Genomic DNA, 23,422 nt, shown 5'->3' with positions numbered 1-23,422 from the left:
TCCCCTAGAACTTAGAACTACTTAAACCTAACTAACCTAAGGACATCACACGCATCCATGCCCGAGGCAGGATTCGAACCTGCGACCGTAGCGGCCACGCGGTTCCAGACTGTAGCGCCTTTAACCGCTTGGCCACACTCGCCGGCTTGAAACAACTTTCACAGTTTTTTAGCTAATTTTGAAACACTTTTTTCGTCTGCATAAATCTGAAACGTCCGACGTGATAGGCTCATGTGAACGCAGAATCGTAAAATATTGTCTTTTGCATACTAGTTATACTTAGCGACTACCGTGTTGCAAAAAACAACATAAGAGGATCTTTAGAGCTGCAGTTCGACACCCAGATAGTACAGAGATCACTGGAATTTACCGAATGAAGATGATCGACCCGGTAAGGGCAGCTTGCGCTACGGAGGGCGCTCGGAGCGACGCAGTGTCGCCAACAGAAGCGCGTGCGCTCAATAACGCCTGCGCGACTGCTGGCTGGTGCACAACGCATGCGTCGGTGGGGCCTTAAATACAGGAACTCGGAATACTTTCGACGGTATAAACCTGAAGACGGCGAGAAGGCTTCGTAGCGTAATATTGCGGCAGCAAGTTACTGACAACCGGCAGTCCCCCGAAAATTAATTGAAAAACCCTTTGAACAACAGATTGACATACTAGAACCGGATTAGATTTACTCTGACAGTTATGTGAGGGACTCTAGTTTAACAGTGAATCCTAACTTGATTTACTTTTTCACATACACGAAACATTATCAGTGTTAGTGTCACAATTGCAATAAATTCGAACTGTCAAACAGGAATCGAATTCGAAACCTTTCAATTGTGATTCTTAGCGATGCAGCCACCAGATTACCATGTCGCCGTGGAAGTGTGCACAACGGATAAGCAAGACGGAAGCTGTGGCTGCTTTATGTATTTTGGACGGAGTACCTGAATGGGCGGCGCAGCAGCAGCGGCGGCTGACGCAGCATCGTTGAGCGGCGAATGCTCCCTGGCGCTGCGCATCTCAGCACTGCGGCCCCAACTGAGTCCTTCCGAGAACACCGCCCCCCCCCCCCCCCCATCACAACCACTTCCCCAGCCAGGCAACTTCTGTCGACCAAAGTCGCTGACGGTTAGCGTATTTTCAACGTTGTCTTCGAAATGTAGCAACACGTGTGCCAAGGACGCACCTGGGGTCACATCTGACCTTCGAGATGATGAGAGTTACAGAATCACGGAAAGGACTTTTTTTCAATTGTTTCGTCATGTTTCTGAAGCACTTCACGCTCTAACTGCAGTGAGACTGGTCTCGCGTTCCTTGAACGTTAGTTGTGTTCCAAGGATCCATTTGACTCTGTTACGCTATGTCCAGAAGAGTGGCTCTTTTCCTAATCTTCGGGCACTTCTTTTTATACAAGTCTTCTTCCTGGCATTGTTACTGCCGTTTCAAAATCCGCTTGTGAAGGACATTCACTTGAATTGGATCTGTAATTTATTTCTGTAGCTGGCCGTTACCGCTTCACCTAAATTAGCTAAGATGGAGAATGGGGTGATTGAAGTTTTTAAGGAGGAATAGAGTAAATCTTGCATCTATGAATAGTGAACTACGTATCTTTTTGGTGTTTTTAAAATTTCAGGTTCTTTCCTGCTCCGTAATTAATTAAATATCTGTAGAAAGTTGCTAATCCAAAAATGGTTTCTCTCTCTCTCTTTCTCTCTTTTTTTTCTCTCTTTCAAGCCATTAATCGTTGCGTTGTGCCACCTGTTTCCGTCTGTTTTTTTTTTTTTTTTTTTTTTTTTTTTTTTGGATTCCGTACCTTAATCGGTAAGAAAGGAACGCTTATAGGATCACTTTTTTCCTCTGTCTGTTAAAACTTCCTTTCTCAGGAAAGGGTACAGGTATAAAGTAGAAATTAATGTCGAATACTAAGGTCTGCGGTCCGTTGGCGGTGTGAAAAGTGGACTTTTCCACGTTAATCCAATCAAAGGACACGGCCATTCCTGTCACATATTTTGATGCTCGCTGACTCACTCATCAAAACCTACTGGGTATTTCCTGTTGACCTAGAATCATGACATTTTGCATGCAGCAAGGTTTCACAGTCCAAGTAAAGAAAAAATCCGAAAATTGTTAAATTTTAATAGTGAAACTTTTTTGCCATTTGTTGTCCTCCCGTCGTCTTTCCATCTGTTAAGACCCCTTTTTCTCAGGAATTGGTAAAGGTATCAAGTTGAAATTTATGTCAAATACGAAGTCTACAGTCCCTTGGAGGTGCAACAAATTTAAGCTCCGTAGTCAAGCAATCAAAAGATATGTCTATTTATGTCACATATTTTTATACCCCAACACTCGTACATCAAAACCAATGGATGAACTACCTACGTACGTACTTAAGTTTGTACAGAAGTCTGAGAGCGCGAGTCCTGATCGCACTTGTCCAGTCTTTTTTACTTTTCAAAGCACTTGTTAGCTGATGTGTCGCCTTGAATGCATCTGCTGGAATTCTTAAACTGACGGTTCAAAGACAGTTCTCGGTGGAGGCTGTTACTACACGATGAACATAGGAATGGTTTGTAGGATGATCAATAGGCACATACAGTCTTCGTAGCACCAGCTTATCTATTGGCTTCGAGGATGGCACACAGGAACTCGGTAAAGCAAGATGCCACTCGTGTATAAGGAACATATAACAGGCACGTATCGGGAGGACGACGGTTCAATCCCGCGTCCGGCCATCCTGATTTAGGTTTTCCGTGATTTCCCTAAATCACTCCAGGCAAATGCCGGGATGGTTCCTCTGAAAGGGTACGGCCGACTTCCTTCCCAATCCTTCCCTAATCCGATGAGACCGATGACCACGCTGTCTGGTCTCCTTCCCCAAACCAACCAACCAACCAACCAACAGGCACGTATCGACTCTGACGGGCTTGAGATATTGCTCGTTGATCAGCATGGATATCGTTTTACGCCTATTCCATTCACTTAAGCGGTCGCCTTACTGATTCCACATTTTTCTATAGGTGTTACTTCTCGAAGGAAACTTGCGACATATTAACCATATTTAATGCTTCTACCACGAACGAAATGAAATACCCGTTGTTTTCGGACGCAGTTGAAACAGCTTAAGACCAACGCTAACTCTATTGTCCTCGTTTTTCGTTCACTGCAGAAATTTGTATCTGAGCTGAATCAATGTTAACTATGATTTCTTGTTAATCTCCTGACCAGTAAACTGATCAGATGATTTGGAGAGATTGTATTTCATACCCGTCTATATGCAGTGCGGCAGAACAAACGCACGGAACAACCACGTTACACTGTTGACCTTTATTGTTGCAGAATGGTACTTACCGTTCTATGCTCAACGATAACGACTACATTGAACAAAATGATCTTCTTCGTAATCGGCATAGATTTTGAAAGCATCGCAGAGTGAAATTCAACTTGGTTTTTCAGACATGGCAAAAACTAATTGAAAATTATATACCATTTTGGTTTGAAGGAACTGTGAAGACATGTGATTGTTTAGGTACATATCATGTATGCTGACGATTACACTAAAATACAGGGTGAGGCACTAACTATTGCCTCCAAGAATAACACCGAAAGTATGATAGGAGCTGAAAAGTTTGTGGGACAAAAGTTGCATGGGACAACGGGGGTCATAATATGACGTTGGTTTTTTGTTGCTAGGTGTGGTCGCGTCAGAGATATGAAGTTCAACTTAGTTTTTTTAAATGGGATTCTATAGTTTGGTACTTATTTTATGATAGCGGCTATCAAGACGAATCCAGTAATGTGTAACAGTAAGGTCTTTGAAGGTCAAAGAAGGTCAGAAAGGTGGCATGAACGTCCATTTACACAAGGTGTTCGAAGTATGACCATTGGTATCAATGCAGTGCTGAAATCTTCTTATCATGGATTGAGTGGTATTCCTTATCACATCGGCACTTCCCGAAGTACATGCTCTGACAATTCACTCTCGCATATCTTCAGGTGTAGTTGGGACGTCTGCATAAACAATGTGCTTTACGAATCCTCGCAAGAAAAAATCCAGAGGCGTCAAATCTGGCGAGCGAGCCGGCCACAACACATCTCCTCCGCGTCCAGTGCAACGATTTGGGAATTGTCTCTGCAACTCATTTCTAGCCATCAGCGAAAAATGTGCCGAACACCCATCGTGTTGATACCTCATTCTGTTCCTTGTTCCTAAAGATATTTTTTTCTAATAACAAACCTAATGTTTTTTGCAGGAATGTGGTGTACTTACAACCATTCAGATTTCCTTCGATGAAATCTAGTCACCTATACAAAGTGTATCTTCTTGTGGGATTTCATGCAATCATCTGTCAATTTGTAATCTCACTTGGAAATAGCTGACGTTCAATAAGAAGGTCTGCATTAACGAGGTAAACTGAATTATTATTTAATCCATTTTAGACACGTAAATTTTAATCCAATGTAGAAGTCAAAAGAGTAGCACTAGTTTAACCGTAATAGTGAACCAGATTAGCCCAGGATGTGAGTTAAACGTGGGAATGTGGTACGCATATTGTTTAGAAAATTTGGAAAAATCAGAGACTCGAAACAAGAAAGTGCAAAATCTGCTATTGCAAGTAGTAGCAGATGCTGTGTAGACAAATCGTTAAATCACTGCGGTCTTCCCCTTAAATTAGTTTGAACTTCATGTATCAATAAGTGTGTGCATGTTTGTGCACTCGTTCATACTGAAAGCCGATAAGATTTCATCAGCCTTAAAAATTTTTAGCTTAACAGTGTAGAAGTAGTTTTCATATCCGTGGAAATATTTTTGGACGGACAAACCAGGGAACTGCCACGATTCCGTCAAGGCCATGCAGAATGACTGGCTCGGAGCAGGGTAGCATTCATCTCACGCTAGGTGAGGAGAACCCTACGTCATAGTGACGTAACATTACGTCATCGTGACGCAAATAACCTAAATCGACTACATGAGTGCGTATATCGATCTTTGCGGTTGTACCTATAACGTCAAAGCTAAATGTAAATACATGTGTACAAACGAAGTGACAGGAGTTATCTGTTGCGCTCATCCCAGTTGAATTAATTATTAAGCTGTAATCCCAACAATTTGGGACGGTATTATGTGTTTCAGGAACATAATGAATGTCTGAAAGAAGGAACCATAACGAAAGCAAAAAAAAAAAGCTTTTAGTCAATTTTTTTCAAAAGAATGTGGGATGTTATTGTGTGTTTCATGAACATAACGAATATCTGAATGAAGAAAACATAACCATAACGAAAGTGTCTTGTTATTTTTCTAGCCTGAAATGAATGATACCCCTTTTTTTTTAATCCGATGAATCGTGTCTAAATCCTGTGGATAGAAACATGAAATAATTAATTATTAAGCTGCAATCCAAAGAATGTGGAATGTTATTGTGTGTTTCATGAACATAACGAATATCTGAATGAAGGAATCATAACCATAACGAAAGCGTCTAGGCATATTTTAGTCCGATTAATTGTGCATAAATAATGTGGATAAAAACGTGAAATAGGGAGAAATTAAAGTGTTACGTATTTTTATAAAAGCCAATGAAATGTACTTAATTCATGTGGGCAGAAACGTTAAACTGATAAATTGAAGTTGAAGTAATTCCGAATGTTGCTGGAAATATTAAACCATCTAGTTCCATTTAATTTTGCCTTCATGTTGTAAATCAACGAAGAACAATGAACAGTGCAAATTCAAGACGCACACAACAGTCGATGTATACCGAATGCACACAACAGTCGATAGGACAACTCGTGAAACTCATGACGCCGCGTGTCTACCTCACGTTGACGTAGGGCTCTCCACACCTAGTGTGAAATGAATGCTACCCCTCGGAGCAAAGCCACGGTGTCAAACTTCAGCCACTTCTCGGGCGTCAGGGTCCAGGGCCGCTGTATCCGGTGTTGCCGCCCATATTCGCAGCTACCTACCAGTAGAGGGAAAGGGGTGGAGGGGGGAGAGAATTCGCTTCCCGCCGCCCGATAGCTAGAGACGAAGTCCCCTTTGTGTCGTTGCCTACATGGATTTACTCGGTAAACAGGTGTCAAGTCACCAAGCACCTAGTTGCATGGACTTAACTCTTTTAACAGAGGATTACCAAGACAAGACCCCAGAGCGGGGTCTCTGTAGGACACTGTGAAGAGGTTTCGAATTTAGAGCAGGGTACTGGCGCAGCGACTGGTGATCAGAAAATTTACATCTCCCTTTCAGCTGAACTCTGATGGTGAAACTGAGTTCCCCCGTCAGGATTCGAACCCACTACCCACCATATTAGCCAGCGTGTGCGACCTAGGCTACAAATCAAACTGATTTCGAACATCTTAATCTTAATCGCTGCGATACTGCAGTCAATGCACGTCAAAGAGTGCATGGTACTTACCACGCCACAACTTCCCTCACGGTCAGGGAACAGAAGCATGTCAGCGCTGGGAAAAAATCAGTTATTTCTCGCCTTTTATGAAACCTGTTGCGACTAAATTTCATCATGTATACAGAACATTCTATCCCTACCGACTGACATTGGTACTGTAGTTCGCTGTTGCAGTATGCTGTTGTAATACACAAGCTAGTACTAAAGGCAGGTCGTGGGCTCCGAGTTAAAAACATAACTGAGTATGTCAGACTGGTTTATTCTGGGCCCCGGGTTCGAAAAGAGCCACCGAGAGAAGGTGCTTGTTATACTGTTTAGCGTCGCAAATTCTCGCGTCTATTTTCTATATTCTTTTTTCCTAGAATGAGTAAGGAGATATATTCATGATATTTTATCTGTCCATACCCCCATATAGTTTAAATACAGCATTTTATCATTCAGTGTCCTTGGAAAGACGGCGTTTTATGACAACCAACAGCTAGCCGAAACACATTGTATGAAATAATAATGTTCTTTAAGACAATATACAAGATTAACTTCGAAATTTTCGAGAAATACAGATGACGACTAGGGACTGATATTGTTTGAGTGATGATTTCTATGCACGATTCATGAAGAGAGGCATACCGAATAGATTTGTGCTACAATAATATAAAAACTGAAGCGATTCGAAGGATGCAAGAAAGAGCACACACGGCAAATTTTAGTGTTGGGAAAGATTAGGACTGTGCTCATTCGTGATCGATCAGTCCTAACTGAGGAAGGTCAAGAGACGTGAGAATTGTTCCACTTCATAGCAGCGATACAAGGTGAACATAGCTATCTTATTATGTGAATGTCGAAATTTTCCCGGAGAAATGAATTTTCAGTCAACATTCAGACATGTAGCTGGGCGTTAGTTCGTCTTCTTATTTCACTAACGAAGAAGTTAGTGACCGGTCGCCTTGATAAAAATTGAAACATTTTGTACCGAAATATTTGAGGAAGAATTAATTTTGAACCGACAGCGTCCAAAAAAATGGACTAAGTTTTTTTATAGTTCTGACTTCTACACTGTTAAGCTAAAAATTTTTCAGCTTGATAAAATTGTTTCGGGCTGCCGTCCGGGTGGTTGTGTTGAAGTTTCGCGACGTTTTGGGGAATGTCACTCTCATCAGCTTCTGGCGAAGTGCAGATTGCAGCGTACCATATATCCACCTGAGCAGCGATCGTCTCTCGCCACCTCTTCCTAAAGGCGCGCGGGCCGATGTGGCCGAGCGGTTCAAGACGCCTCAGTACGGAACCGTGCTGCTGCTACGATCGCAGGTTCGAATCCTGCCTCGGGCATGGATGTGTGTGATGTCCTTAAGTTAGTTAGGTTTAAGTAGTTCTAAGTCTTGGGGACTGATGACCTCAGATGTTAAGTCCCATTGTGCTTAGAGCCATTTGAACCCCAAAGCGCGGGGTTTGGCGACCTGTGTTAGGGCACGCGGACCTCCGTCCGACTCTATGCGTTCAATCTTGCACCGCCACGCGAAGCGTGAAGTGCTGTGAGTGTTCATGGCGTTTAGGTGCTAGTGCATGGTAGCACTCGTCCCTGTTGACGAGATTGTCTTGGAGCCTTATCTGAATTGATTCTTTGATGATGCTCTCTCAAAAGCCACTAGCTCGGCACAGCAATTTTGTTTTCTCAAATTCGAACGTATGTCCCTCGTTGAGACTGTGTTCTGCCACATTGCTTCATTTTTATGCCCCAAACTTACGCATCTAATATGTCCGATCCAGCTTTGCGAGATGTACTGGCGGCAGCGCTCGCATAAGTTGCTATACATATTCGTTATTTGCAGTCTGTTCTTTACCAAGCGAAGCTTGTTTTTTTCGTCTTTCGTGATAGTATTGCGAATACAAAGAAAGAAGGTTCCTTTATTGTATGATTATATGATAGTGGAACAAACACTGGTAGCAGTTACGTCTATGAAATATCTGGCAGTGTGCGTGCGGGAGGATTTGAAGTGGAATGATCATATAAAATTAATTGTTAGTAAGGCGGGTACCTGGTTGAGATTCATTGGGAGAGTCCTTAGAAAATGTAGTCCATCAACAAAGGAGGTGGCTTACAAAACACTCGTTCGACCTGTACTTGAGTATTGCTCATCAGTGTGGGATCCGTACCAGATCGGGTTGACGGAGGAGATAGAGAAGATCCAAAGAAGAGCGGCGCGTTTCGTCACAGGGTTATTTGGTAAGCGTGATAGCATTACGGAGATGTTTAGCAATCTCAAGTGGCAGACTCTGCAAGACAGGCGCTCTGCATCGCGGTGTAGCTTGCTGTCCAGGTTTCTAGAGGGTGCGTTTCTGGAAGAGGTATCGAATGTATTGCTTCCCCCTACTTATACCTTCCGAGGAGATGACGAATGTAAAATTAGAGAGATTCGAGCGCGCACGAAGGCTTTCCGGCAGTCGTTCTTCCCACGAACCATACGCGACTGGAACAGGAAAGGGAGGTAATGACAGTGGCACGTAAAGTGCCCTCCGCCACACACCGCTGGGTGGGCTTGCGCAGTATAAATGTAGATGTAGATGGTTGAGAGATGATCTTGATATTGTTTTCTCCGGCAATTTTCGCAATTTTGGCTGAGGCAGGCCCAATACAGAGGATAAAGGCGAGTTTCTCTTCCTCTCTCTCTACCTTTTCTTTGAGGATGCCTATCTCATTCGTTTTCTTCAATGGACGTCTAATCTGCGAAAGCTGCCAGCTACGTTCGGCATGGAGACCTGCACTAGTAGTTATACACATAGAACACGCTCAGCAGTTGACGCTTCGCATGTCTGAACAAGACTGAACGCACCGAGAGTCGAACAGCGCTCCGCGCCCTGCATCACAAGTGGCCGAACTCGGCGCCTAAGATGGTGGAAAAATTGCTGACAGAAATATTGGACGTGTTGCGCCATTTACGAGTTAATTAGCATTGAAGTTAGCCAATCACGCCGTTGCGCGCATAAATTCAAGTAGTCCACAAGAGACGGTGTCGCTAAACGTGTTATTCGTCTGGTTTCATAGAACTAAACAAGAGAGTGATACAAAAATTGGATATGGAAAGGTAATAAAGATCCAACCGAAGCCAAAGGCTAGCAGTCTAGTACGCCATCATCTACGCTATGCGAACAACTGACATAATATGTATCTGGTGGGCCACTTAAATAAGTGTGTGAAATGACCTGGTCCTGGCTAACTTCAATGTTAATTAATTCGTAAAAGGCACAACGTATCTAATATTTTCTTAACAATTATTTCTCAGCACAACCTATCATGCAACAACCTTGCAAGGTTTTCAGACTATTTCTGACCGTGCTACATACAGAGTGAATCAGTAACTATTGCCACCAAGAATAACTCTGAAAGTATGATAGGAGCTGAAAAGTTTGTGGGACGAAAGTTGCATGGGACAATGGGGGCCATAATATGACGTTGGTTTTTTGTTCCTAAGTGGGGTCGCGTCAGATATATGAAGGTCAATTTTTTTTAATGGGATGCTATAGTTTGGTACTCATTTTCTGATAGCGGCTATCAAGAGGAATCCAATGATGTGTAACAGTAAGGTCTTTGAAGGTCAACGAAGGTCACAGAGGTGGGATGAACGTCCATTTATAGGTGTTCGAAGTGATGATCATTGGCATTAATGCAGTGGTGCAATCTTCTTATCATGGATTGAGTGGTATTCCTTATCACACCGGCACTTATCGAAGCACATGATCTGACATTTCTCTCCCGCATATCTTCAGGTGTAGTTGGAACGTCTTTATAAACAATGTCTTTTACGAATCGCCATAAGAAAAAATCCAGAGGCGTCAAGTTTGGCGAACGAGCCGGCCACGGTACATCTCCTCCGCGTCCAGTCCAACGATTTGGCAATTGTCTCTGCAACTCATTTCTGGCCATCAGCGAAAAATGTGCCGGACACCCATCGTGTCGATACCACATTCTGTTCCTTGTTCCTAAAGGTACTTCTTCCAATAACAGACCTAATATTTCTTGCAGAAATGTGGTGTACTTCCTACCATTATGATTTCCTTCGATGAAATAGGGGACTATAATTCTGTCCTCCATAATTCCACATCATACATACACCGACAACGGATTTTGGTACGTAACTATCTGCAGCCAACATGGATTTTCAGTTGTCCAATATTGCATATTATGCAAAATAACATTTCCATGGTTCGTGTATCTAGCCTTGTCAGTAAATTAAATCAAATTAATAAATGTGTCATCGCACTGAATCTGAAGTTGAGCCCATCGACAGAATTCAGTGTGACGGATACAATGCGTACCAGTTAATTCTTGGTAGAGTCAGACATGGTAAGGCTGATATTTATGGCGATGCAGATGAACAACACAACTCTTGCGATTTGACACGAACTAACACACGGATCTCGAACCACAGTGTCAAGAGTACTAATTTCCGCTTCAGTATGGAACAGCACTGCTGCTACGGTCGCAGGTTCGAATCCTGCCTCGGGCATGGATGTGTGTGATGTCCTTAGGTTAGTTAGGTTTAAGTAGTTCTAAGTCTAGGGAACTGATGACTTTGTGAGGGGCCGGGGCAAGCAGTGTATTTAACACTAAATTCTTCTAGAATCTTCATATGGAAATGATGCTCTAAGGCCCCCCCCCTTTCTAACTCCGACCTTTGCTCTTTGCTGTTGCACAATGATTAAGAAGAAACGCGAACTGACTGTCATCGACCCTGCAAATGGAGTAGAAAAGAGTTTGGCACCTGCAATAATTTGATTTGATAGAAATTAATTTGATAAAGGAAAGTTTCATTAACGTAGTGAGAAATTAAAGGGTTGATCTACCGATCTACAGAATGAAAGTTCTGTCCAAAATAACAATTTTATTTATTATGACTAAACTCAAAATAATAAACATAACACATGAAACATGTACAGTATGTCACATTGGATACTCAAATAAATGCTGTGAATGTGAAGTTGTCCATAAACTAGCTTGGGACATTTACGACCAAGTGGTATGTGGATCCAATTCCTTGCAACTCAAATCTTAAGAGAAACACCCCAGCAACCCAACATTAATTGTTTCTACAGTAGTAAGAACTCAGACAATGAACACCCAAGACAGAAAAGATGGGAACAGGCGCGCTCTGCTGAGCTCTGATTATCACATAGCAAAATTCCCTAATCTGCCGGTGCTGCGGACATACATTACCAAGCTGTCTTCTTAACTGCAAGGACACGATCTGGCGTACCGGAGGCGATGGCTGGTTGCTTTGACGTCCCGTCGTGGTGGTGATAATGTCGCGAGTATAGTGGTGGTGATAATGTTGCGAGTATAGCCCGAAACAAATTATCCTGGTCTGGTTGTTCCAGACTACAGACTTCCTAGCAATTCAAATGCGCCTCTGAGAGAGACGAGGAAGGCTCGCCACACAATCACTGACTGTACAGTGATTGATTTTAACAAGCGAAGTCACACAGTAACTCCAATACAGTGAACTTTAGCCAAAACTGCTCAAGACGGACAACATAGACCGCTTGTACGCAGAATGCTAAATTGCCAACTGTACTCGGAAAGCTACGTTGAAGTCGAAACTTCAGCAACTTCGTCAAACAGTTACAATTAAATGAAAGTATATTAGACAGCCAACGGAAGATAGGTTGTCCAGAGCAGAGAGTGCTCAGCCTTGTAACCTACTTCGACCGAAAGGCGAGACTCCATACTACCAAGAGCACCCGTACAAGATGAACACAGAACATTACCGCCCCCACCAGAGTAGCAGTGGTTAAACGTGCCAATCAGCAACTCGAAAACCGGTGGGAAATTTCACTCTATTGTCGAAGCACTACTATTCCACCAATGGAGACACTTGGCGCCAATTTCTGCGGCGTCACGGAACTATCCCCTGATCAAACCAATCACAGTTATGACTTTCCAGAAAACGCGGGAATTTGCCCGCCAAGACTGCCTGGGAACACAAGTCATTCCCACGCCCCACTCGTAGCCCGCCAGAAAGTGTTTTCACTAAGTTTCCGTGAAGTAAAGGAATCTCTAACCCCAGCCTTTCCTTCAGGCCCCTGTGGGCGTGTCGCCCCCACTCTCATGACAATGTCGGCATCTGGAAAGCATCCACTCGGCTCCCTCACACCCGTCGGCATAACCCTTTCAAGATCAGCAGAACCCACCTGTCACCTTACCACCCGGGTGACGAGAGACGCTGTGTGGGAAGTCCGCGTGTGAAGGAATAGCAACTTTTCACCGCAAGCAATTAGAGAGAAAAATATTCATATCTCCTGAATTCTCAATACTAGCCCTGTATTGACTATACTCGGCTATATTTTCCCAAATCGAATTACTCAGAGTACGATATAAATATGAGAGGGGGCAAGTCACTGTGTGCATTGTAAAGGCATTCCACATCTCAACCTCAGATGTTAAGTCCCATAAGTGCTTAGAGCCATTTGAACCAATTTCCGTTTCCTCGTTAGTAACTTTCCTTTGCCAGATATGTTTCCAATGCGCTAAAGATCAAGTTGTTCTCAATTTATCATACACATATTTAAATGTACGACGTGTAGGGTGAGTACGTTGAGGATATCTTTCAGTGTATAAGTCTCTAACTCATACTGAATTTCGTTTTCATTCACCGTAAATGAAAAGCACATAGACTTGTTCTCCGAAGGATTACATCATTCACATTTACTTGATTCGACGATACTAGTCTTACCGTTCCTATTAGTGTTGTATTGTGAAACTGCCGAATGGTATTTACATGTCAATGTCACGTTAGATGGATACGCCGTATCCGGCGAATATTTACTATTTGCAAGATATACGAGAGAGAATTGTCAGAGCATGTGTTTCGATAAGTGCCGATTTGATAAGGAATACCACTCAATCCATGATAAGAAGATTGCAGCACTGCATTGATACCAATGGTGATCACATCGAACACCTTCTGTAAATGGACGTTCATGCCACCTTTTTGACCTTTGTTGACCTTCAAAGACCTTACTGTTACACATCATTGGATTCATCTCGATAGCCGCTATCAGAAAATAAGTACCATAAGTATAGCATCCCGTTTAGAAAAACAAAGTTGACCTTCATATCTCTGACGCTACCCCACCTAGCAACAAAAAACCAACGTCATATTATGGCCTCCGTTGTCTCATGCAACTTTTGTCCCACAAACGTTTCAGCTACTGTCATACTTTCGGAGTTACTCTAGGTGGCAATAGTTAGTCACTCAACCTGTATAGTACACCCGCGCATCCTCGACACTTCGCTAGAAGCTGATGAGAGTAACATTGAAACGTTGCGGTATTTCAGCACAACCACCCGCATGGAAGCCAAAGAACGTTTTATCAGCAGCACACGTCGAGAAGGTCTACGTACATACTTTTGGGGTTGCTGACCGCGAGACTGAATGCTGTCTGTTGGCGTTGCGGGGCGTGATAATTCAGGGAAACTACATATATAAGCGGAGCAGAGACGAGGGGGCAGTAATTCCAGGGACGCTATTGGGGAAATTCCGTGACATTAGATGTTTTGATAAAGGCTAGACTGTTATTGACCGGTTTTTGGGAACGAGCATCACAGAAACGGCAGAGCTGGTAGGCTGTTCTCGTACTGCTGTTATGAGCATCTATGAAATGTGGCTGAAGGGCTGTAACACAACGAGGAGGCGACAAGGTGTTGGACGTCCACGCCTCGTCGCAGAATGTAGAGGTTGTACGCTTGCCCTCTCCCTAAAGGAGAATAAGTGGCAATCTGTGACATAACTGATGACAGAGGACAGTGCTGATGCAGGCACAAGTGTTTCCCAGCACAGTTAATTTTAATATTGTTTAACGCTTGGCTTTGCAGCAGATAACGCATATGTGTTCCCACGTTGACCCAACGACATCGTCAGGTACAACTGCAGTGGACACAGGTCCCAGATTGGCCGGTGGATCAATGTAAAGATGTCGCCTGCTTGGAAGAATCACGTTTATTGTTACAGTAGGTCGTTGCGTCCAGATACGCCATAATCCAAGCCAACGGTTGCTCGAAACATGCACTGCGTCATAGACGCAGGCCGGTTGGTCCAGTATTATGTTATGGGGAACATTCACCTGGTCTTCCACAAGACCCGGGGTAGTAGTCGATGACATCATGTCAGCAGTGGATTATATGAACATTATTGCGCACCGCCTGCATTCCCATCATGTTCATGTCTTCCCCGACGCCGGCCGTCGTGGCCGAGCGGTTCTAGGCGCTTCAGTTCCGAACCGCGCTGCTGCTACGGTCGCAGGTTCGAATCCTGCCTCGGGCATGGATGTGTGTCATGTCCTTAGGTTAGTTAGGTTTAAGTAGTTCTAAGTGTAGGGGACTGATGACCTCCGATGTTAAGTCCCATAGTGCTTAGAGTCATTTGAACCATTTGAGCCTTCCCCAATGGCGATGGTATCTTCCATCTGGAGAACTGGCCATGTCACAAGGGCGGAATCGTGCAAGAGTGGCTTGTGGAGCGTGATAGCGAACATTCGTTCATATCTTGGCAACTAAATTCGCCTGATAGAAGCTCGGTGTGACACATCTAGAAAGCTGTTGGGCGCCAGTAGCGCACCCTGAAATCACCGGTCTGTAATTTACGGGAGTTCTGTGACCTGTGCGTAGGCATCTGGTGCCACGTACCTCTGGAAACCTACCAAGGACTTGTCGAGTCCACGGCACGCAAAATACCCTCTGTATTACATTCCAAAGTTGGATAAACTTGCTAGTAAACAGGTAATCATAATGTTTTGGCTCGTGAGTGTGTGCCGGAATGCAAGGAGTCTCTAACGCCTAACACAAGAGACTCTGCAATATAGATATCTTTGAATGATACGCCAGTAATACTGCAGCATATTTCCTGGCGTTTGTTGAGTTGTAAGCAGAAAAATAGGAAAAATGTAGACATTTTGTTTCTTATTAAAAAATGGGAATTTGTTTCGCCATGAATGACAACTGTGAAGTTTGAATAATTTCAGGTAAGTGTAGTCAGGTATTCTGCTATTGGTGTCATTGCCTAGAAGTCCACGGCTTATAATCGCCATTTGTCAGCTGCAAAGGGTCAGTGACTGAAGTGTTCAAGTTGAAAACATCGTGTTGTCCCATTACCCTATCTTTCGTTGTTATGTATCCAGGAGACAGTTATAGCAAGATAAGGTTCATTGACGTAGGGGATCAGGCTTTCAAGATATTTACGTCATGTGGCTGCCAAATTCCCTGGCCGGTAGCAAATGGGACATTTGTGGAGCGGCGTGAGGTGCCTATTTCCTCCACTACACGTATGCGTGAATTTGTGAGAGCGGCAGGAAAGTGATTATTTGATTTCGCGTAATTATGCCAAATTATATTAATCGCAGGATTTGAAGTTACATTCCTGTGCGATGCTCACAGGTACTGAATCGTCATGAATCTAGAAAAAACCGGATAAATATCTGAAGGGAAAGGAATTTTTTTCCCGGTATAGCGAACAGTAGATAAGTCGACATTTCAAGTAAATGTTCGACCACGTGCAGGACAAGAAGTTTTCATCTGCATTATTAAAGTGATTCGAAGTGACAGAACTCAGGTTTATGTGAAGAATTCCAAGAAGGTACAGCCAACCGGCGACGTTGACCCTTTATGAGGTACTTTTTTGTATTTATTCTTATATGCTGTTCCTGCGTTTGCGATCTACAGAAAATCTTTCCCAAGAGAACTGCTAATAATCACGCTGCTGAGTGTTCAGATCACATAACCTTACATACATAAAATCATAAGGTGATTGAGAATGCCTTCAAAAAAGCTAGTGTTGCGTTTAGTTAGCTAGAGAGCGTCAACCAACTGCTTAGTGATACCAAGTAGGAAACGTTGTCAAGTGGGCGATATACCTCTCAAGAAACACGACACATGAAATTGCATAAAGTTTTCTGTATAGACTCTAAAAAATGGTTCAAATGGCTCTGAGCACTATGGGACTTAACATCGATGGTCATCAGTCCCATAGAACATAGAACTACTTAAACCTAACTAACCTAAGGACAGCACACAACACCCAGTCATCACGAGGCAGAGAAAATCCCTGACCCCGCCGGGAATCGAACCCGGGAACCCGGGCGTATAGACTCTCATAGGAGTGACGTCTCGAGCACATCTTTCGCTTAGGGACTACATGAAGTCGGATTTTGTGTATATGAATGAAGCGTTCATAGAGTTTATCTTTTCCATTACACGATAGGACAAGAGTAACACTGATTGAGCTGCGTAGCATGAGTTTGATTATAGAGATCCGTAGCTCGATGTAGGCTACATGACTGCTAGCGTGTCTGTTGGTACAGAACACGACTAATTTCTTTTATTCACATGTATCGAAACGTTAACAAAACTTCTTTCGAATCCAGTTGCCATTTCTTGATACAAAAATTTTTGGATTACTATTACACCTAACCACGAGAAGTGGCTGTAGGCGATGATTTGCGCTTACCGTTTGCTGACATGTGTGAGACACGGAAATAGAACTTAACCGTGGCTTCTTCGCAAACTGTTCTGTGGGCATACGAAGCTTCAGAAAATATACACTGGTCAAAACATTTAGAAGCGTATTCGAGACATCTTCATCATGAGGAGGATTTGCTGACAACACGGAAGACACAGTGTTATTGTATCAGGAGGAAGAAGGTCGTGCCTCTCCATTAGACATGTCAGCTACGAAGTCAAAAAGTAAAGGTAAATTTTTAGAAAGAAACTTTTCATTGGGAAAAGAGCATTGCAAATAACATAATTTTCGAGACAATACACCTCAACTTCTATGCACTTAGTCAATATCTTGCAAAGCATCGTATTTCCGTCCTGGCATCGTGCCCAACAACTTTTGCAAGGCCTCCACCAATCTCGTCATTCGACAAAAACTTGGCTTAACGAAGGTACGCCTTCATCGGACCAAAAACATGATTATCACTCAGACGTCGGTGAGAACTGATTCCTTTACTCAGTTGTTTTATTACAGAGGACAATCAGCCCTCTGACCGAACACGCTTTTTTTTTTTTAAATCTCATTTTGTTCTATATTGTTCGTTGACTTTGTTCATGGCGGGCGTCCGATGACACTCGTTAACGTTGTTCGTTGATCCGTTCACTCAGTTTTTTTATTACAGAGAGTATCTAAACCCTCTGACCGAACACGCTGAGCTACCGTGCCGGCAGTACATGCTGAGCTACCGTGCCGGCAGACGCTAAACCGACTTCAAATCAGTTGCGACCATGTCTAGCGTCTTACCACCCCATGAAAGCTTTGATCATAGCTATATTACTAACTGAAATTTAATCATAACAAATTGTACCAAGAACAACACGTTCTTGATGGATCCTCAATGTGTCATTGCCTTCAAATGGCATACTCTCATAAAACACAAGATACAATAATTCTTTTACCACGAATATGACGTTTCTCGTCATTTTATTACAACGAATCACACTTCAGTTTTCAAGAGATCTTCAATTTTCTGGTGCTCAGAAACGGCATATACAGGGTGGTCCATTGATACTGATCGGGCCAAATATCTCACGAAATAAGCATCAAACAAAAAAACTGCAAAGAACGAAACTCGTCTAGCTTGAAGGGGGAAACCAGATGGCGCTATGATTGCCCCCTCTAGATGGCGCTGCCATAGGTCAAACGGCTATCAAGTGTTTTTTTTTAAATAGGAACCCGCATTTTATTACATATTCGTGTAGTACATAAAGAAATATGAATGTTTTAGTCGGACCACTTTTTTCGCTTTGTGACAGATGGCGCTGTAATAGTCACAAACGTATAAGTACGTGGTATCACGTAACATTCCATCAGTGCGGACGGTATTTGCTTCGTGATACATTACCCGTGTTAAAATGGACCGTTTACCAATTGCGGAATAGGTCGATATCGTGTTGATGTATGGCTGTTGTGATCAAAATGCCCAACGGGCGTGTGCTATGTATGCTGCTCGGTATCCTGGACGACATCATCCAAGTGTCCGGACCGTTCGCCGGATAGTTAAGGAAACAGGAAGTGTTCAGCCACATGTGAAACGTCAACCACGACCTGCAACAAATGATGATGCCCAAGTAGGTGTTTTAGCTGCTGTCGCGGCTAATCCGCACATCAGTAGCAGACAAATTGCGCGAGAATCGGGAATCTCAAGAACGTCGCTGTTGAGAATGCTACATCAACATCGATTGCACCCGTACCATATTTCTATGCACCAGGAATTGCATGGCGACGACTTTGAACGTCGTGTACAGTTCTGCCACTGGGCACAAGAGAAATTACGGGACGATGACAGATTTTTTTTGCACGCGTTCTATTTAGCGACGAAGCGTCATTCACCAACAGCGGTAACGTAAACCGGCATAATATGCACTATTGGGCAACGGAAAATCCAAGATGGCTGCGACAAGTGGAACATCAGCGACCTTGGCGGGTTAATGTATGGTGCGGCATTATGGGAGGAAGCATAATTGGCCCCCATTTTATCGATGGCAATCTAAATGGTGCAATGTATGCTGATTTCCTACGTAATGTTCTACCGATGTTACTACAAGATGTTTCACTGCATGGCAGAATGGCGATGTACTTCCAACATGATGGATGTCCGTTACATAGCTCGCGTGCGGTTGAAGCGGTACTGAATAGCATATTTCATGACAGGTGGATTGGTCGTCGAAGCACCATGCCATGACCCGCACGTTCACCGGGTCTGACGTCCCCGGATTTCTTTCTGTGTGGAAAGCTGAATGATATTTGCTATCGTGATCCACCGACAACGCCCGACGACATGGGTCAGCGCAATGTCAATGCATGTGCGAACATTACGGAAGGCGAACTACTCGCTGTTGAGAGGAATGTCGTTACACGTATTGCCAAATGCATTGAGGTTCACGGACATCATTTTGAGCATTTATTGCATTAATGTGGTATTTACAGGTAATCACGCTGTAACAGCATGAGTTCTCAGAAACGACAAGTTCAAAGGTACATGTATCACATTGGAACAACCGAAATAAAATGTTTGAACGTACCTACGTTCTGTATTTTAATTTAGAAAACCTACCTGTTACCAACTGTTCGTCTAAAATTGTGAGCCATATGTTTGTGCCTATTACAGCACCATCTATCACAAGGCGAAAAAAGTGGTCCAACTAAAACATTGATATTTCTTTACGTACTACACGAATATGTAATAAAAAATGTGGGTTCCTATTTTTAAAAAAACGCAGTTGATATCCGTTTGACCTATGGCAGCGCCATCTAGCGGGCCAACCATAGTGCCATCTGGTTTCCCCCTTCAAGCTAGACAAGTTTCGTACTTTGTAGTTTTTTCGTTTGACGCTTATTTCGTGAGATATTTGGCCCATGTCACGATGAATAGACCACCCTGTATACATAGGGGCTGAAATTGAATGCCAATATGGCGTCTCACAACTCTGTTCTGCAAGGAGATGGCGGGACAGCGTTCAAAAGCACGTTCAGAATATCTGACGTGATAGATAGTGCTCTACACTTTCGGAAAGACCCTCCATCGTGCTATTACACGCTATGACGTCAGAAACTCGGCACGCTCAACACTCGACGTATGGATGCACGGTCAGTGTGCCGACGGTTTTAGAACTAGCAGTGGTCCTTTAGCCTCCCGGAACATTGTCATCATCAACTTTTCTGCCGAAGCTCGGTCGTTTAAGATTTATCTGTAGGTAGAGATAGATGTTTCCATCGGATGCTCTGTCGCTTACTCTGATTCGTAACGATGTACTCACGTGTCATCAACGGTTGATATGTGAGTAATAAAGACTTCTCCTTTCTCTTAGAAATGCGCTACATTTCCAAACGTTCCTGTTTCTACCATATTGCAGTGCATGTGTTGCTTCGACGTACTCTGCAATGCCATTCAGACATACACGCATGCCTGAGGGAACAGGCATTGTTGCGAAGGTCGGTTATGTGAAATACAAGAATCATAGTGGCATTTGTGAATATGGCGAAACTTTACCTGCACAATGTATTGGTGACAATGAAAATTTATGCCGGACCGGGACTCGATCCCGAATTACACGCTTTACGCGAGCGCTCGCCTTAACCGCTGAAGGACTTAACAAAGTATAGCGAAAGAACACAGGCACTGCAACATGGTTTTTCATTCCTAAAACAAGGCCGCGACTTTCCTCATACGTCTCCCCCTGTACAACATTCACAGTATCTATGCGAGTATAGGATGCAGCTAAAACGCTGACATATGGACGTTTGGGTCTGTCCGGGGAGCGTGCTCGGGAAGCCGGAACAGTTAAGGTGGCTGCTCACGTAAAGTGGGAGATCCGGGTTCGATTCCCGGTCCGGCACAAATTTTCATTGTCACTACTACATTGTGTATCTGGAGTGTCATGTTCGCAAATGTGAATACGATCTTGTGTTCCTGTTTGTGTCTGTCTGTCAGTTAAAGTGGTACTCATTAAGCACAACTTTGCGATAATGTAGATATTCATGGAGGATTTCAAATGCTGAAATCTGGATAATGTGTAATTTGTGCTCAGTTGACCATCAAGAATAATTCGCCCAGCTGCCTCGATGTCCCTCTGTCCGTTCCTGAAGTGGACGGCCTACCCGAACTCTTGTCGTCGCAAATACATACATGTCTACTTTTAAAGCAACCACTTGCAAATTTTTCGTCGATCATGAAAGCTATCACCATACTGCAGCTGCATTCTGCGAATAATCTCCGTAGCCTTAGTGCCCTCAGAGTACAGAAAATTAATCACTCCTCTCATTTCTCCCTCGTTTCCCCGGGAAACGAGGAACTCATAATAAAATGTTCTGAAAGGCATGTCGTTGTTGAACGTGAACTGTCAGTCAATGGAGCAGAAAAAATTGTCTTTATTTATTGGTATTTTATCATAGATGCCAGACTGCTAGATGAGGATATTTCCTAAGTGCTGGGTCCCCAGGGGTTGCTGATGTCATTTCGATACAAGCTAAGAAAGTCATGATATGTATTTTCAAGGTGATTTACTGAGATCTGGGGTATGCCCAGCTATTGGTGTCATAGAAGCTGATGAGTCACAAAGTGAGCTAAGAAAAGCCATTGTAGCACCTCGAGTATGAATTCACAATTGTGGACTCACTATCAAACAATCGGAGGCATTCGTAGAAAATCAGGGAAAGGTCATCTATAAAAAAAATACCACAAAAGAAGATTGTTCCACTGCACTCACAGCCCACGTAGAATAAGGGGCAATTTAGTAGAGTTTATTTACGTATTCCATCCACCATATTTACGATAATGTTATTATGTAGACTAAATGATATAGAAAACATTGCACACATTTAATTAGTATACATATCACTGCATCTTGTTCATTTCAACAACGTATTTCTAGTCAAGAATTCTATTTCTTTTTATAGAAGATGTCGTTAAAGAGACATACCTCTTATCTGAAAATGTCATTGCCTCTGCTGTCTATAAGATATTTTATTTCCGTAAGTGGGCTGCTAAAAGAGTTTTATGACTGTATTTTACTCCTTTCTGTGCAAAAGCTAGATTCACTAGGAGGTAATGCAGCAGATACTTTTTCCTTCTAATACTGATATGAAAATGACCGCATTTCATCCACATTCATGGCTTTTTGACAAAAATGAATAATTTCATTACTCGTGCACGGTATTTTAAAGGTGCCCATACTCACTCTGAAGATCACCAGGTACCTATTCTGATCTTAAGATTTCTTGACAATTTCCTACTATTTAATTTAATTATTTTTTGGGGAAACTTACCAAAATCGGGCAGCTGGTTATTAGCAAATATGTCGAAATCAGAGATGGCTTTTGACTCATTGTAAATTTCATCTCAGCCAACATTTTTCATTGCTTTCTAATTAATCAGCCTCACTGCTTTCTTTAAGTGTTTCAGAACTGTATGTGAAGACAAGTCATGTAAAGAGTCTAGCTGTGCTTAATGATCTGACAAGCCATTAACTTCAAGATAAATATGACTATGTTTAAACTTGCACTTGTTGCGTGAAATTTGATTAATACTATGTTATAAGTGACGAACAGCACCTCATTTTCCCTGTTGTATTTATTTTTAAAAAATAAATTTGAAGCGCCACAATTAATTACTCCATCTTTTTGATTGAAGGAAATCGTTCTAAGGCGTCAAAATTTTGCAGATACCCAATGAGAACACGTATTATTAGTGATTACCTATATTATATTTAACAATATTGATTCAAAAGAGTTTTTATGAATTAAGAATAACGATTGATGAGTGTGATAACTCGTTCGTTGATCAATTTTACCAAGCCAAGTAAAACGCGTTTTGCAGAATATCAACCCAAAATATCCACAGTCGTCTTAATGAAATTGTCCTGTATGTACATAGTGGCACAGAGCTCCTTATTAGCACTACAATATCGCAGTGTCAGAAGATAATAGTAGAAGGAACGACGTGGTTAAAGACACGCCCCATGAAGCCGAGACGAAATTTTGGATGTAACCTGGAAACCAATGCGATTACTTCTGGCATACCGTCAAACACGGAAGAAGCCCACACTGTTCCGTCATCGTGGGGGAACTAATGTGTATTGGCGGTTGTACGGATCTCCACGTCAGCAGAAACGGTTCTTTGAAGACTTCGAAGATTTAGCTACGAGATCCTCCGACATTTGTTCCGTCGTATGCTGGTCCTGTTGACAATTATCTCCTTCTTAAGGTCGTGGAGGTCAATTAGTGGACGACCTGCATGGTTAACCGAGTGCGTTAACGCTCCGCTTCCGAGACAGGGGGAGGCGAACCTGACCCGCATCGAATAGGCTTCACGGATTTACGACGAGAGCAGGTGAGCCGGCCAGTCTGCATGTGGATTTAGGCAGTTCCGATACATGCCATGGGTGAATACCGGACTTGTACCCAAGACCAGCGTCAGATACACGCTACAGAAACGTTTAGGAAACGTTCTCCCACATGCACATAGGATTTGCTCTAGATGCA

At 43.0% G+C, this 23,422-nt stretch overlaps 1 protein-coding gene across 8 annotated transcripts in view; it reads right to left on the bottom strand.

The window, feature by feature from the left end:
- LOC126248944 (organic cation transporter protein) overlaps positions 1-23,422 on the bottom strand; it is a 308,493-nt gene that overhangs the window by 87,701 nt on the left and 197,370 nt on the right. Inside the window, exon 1 of one of the 8 annotated variants that reach the window (XM_049950463.1) lies at positions 939-1,013. The exons of the other annotated variants lie outside the window; for them this stretch is intronic. Coding sequence (XP_049806420.1) covers positions 939-1,013 — 75 coding nt within the window. Of the gene's footprint in view, positions 1-938; positions 1,014-23,422 lie in introns of those variants that run through there. 8 annotated transcript variants of the gene reach the window in all.

Source organism: Schistocerca nitens, chromosome 3, assembly GCF_023898315.1.
Source record: "Schistocerca nitens isolate TAMUIC-IGC-003100 chromosome 3, iqSchNite1.1, whole genome shotgun sequence".
Taxonomy (NCBI): domain Eukaryota; kingdom Metazoa; phylum Arthropoda; class Insecta; order Orthoptera; family Acrididae; genus Schistocerca; species Schistocerca nitens.
The sequence above is the reverse complement of the archived record's forward strand: the minus strand, read 5'-3'. Positions and strand labels throughout refer to the sequence as shown.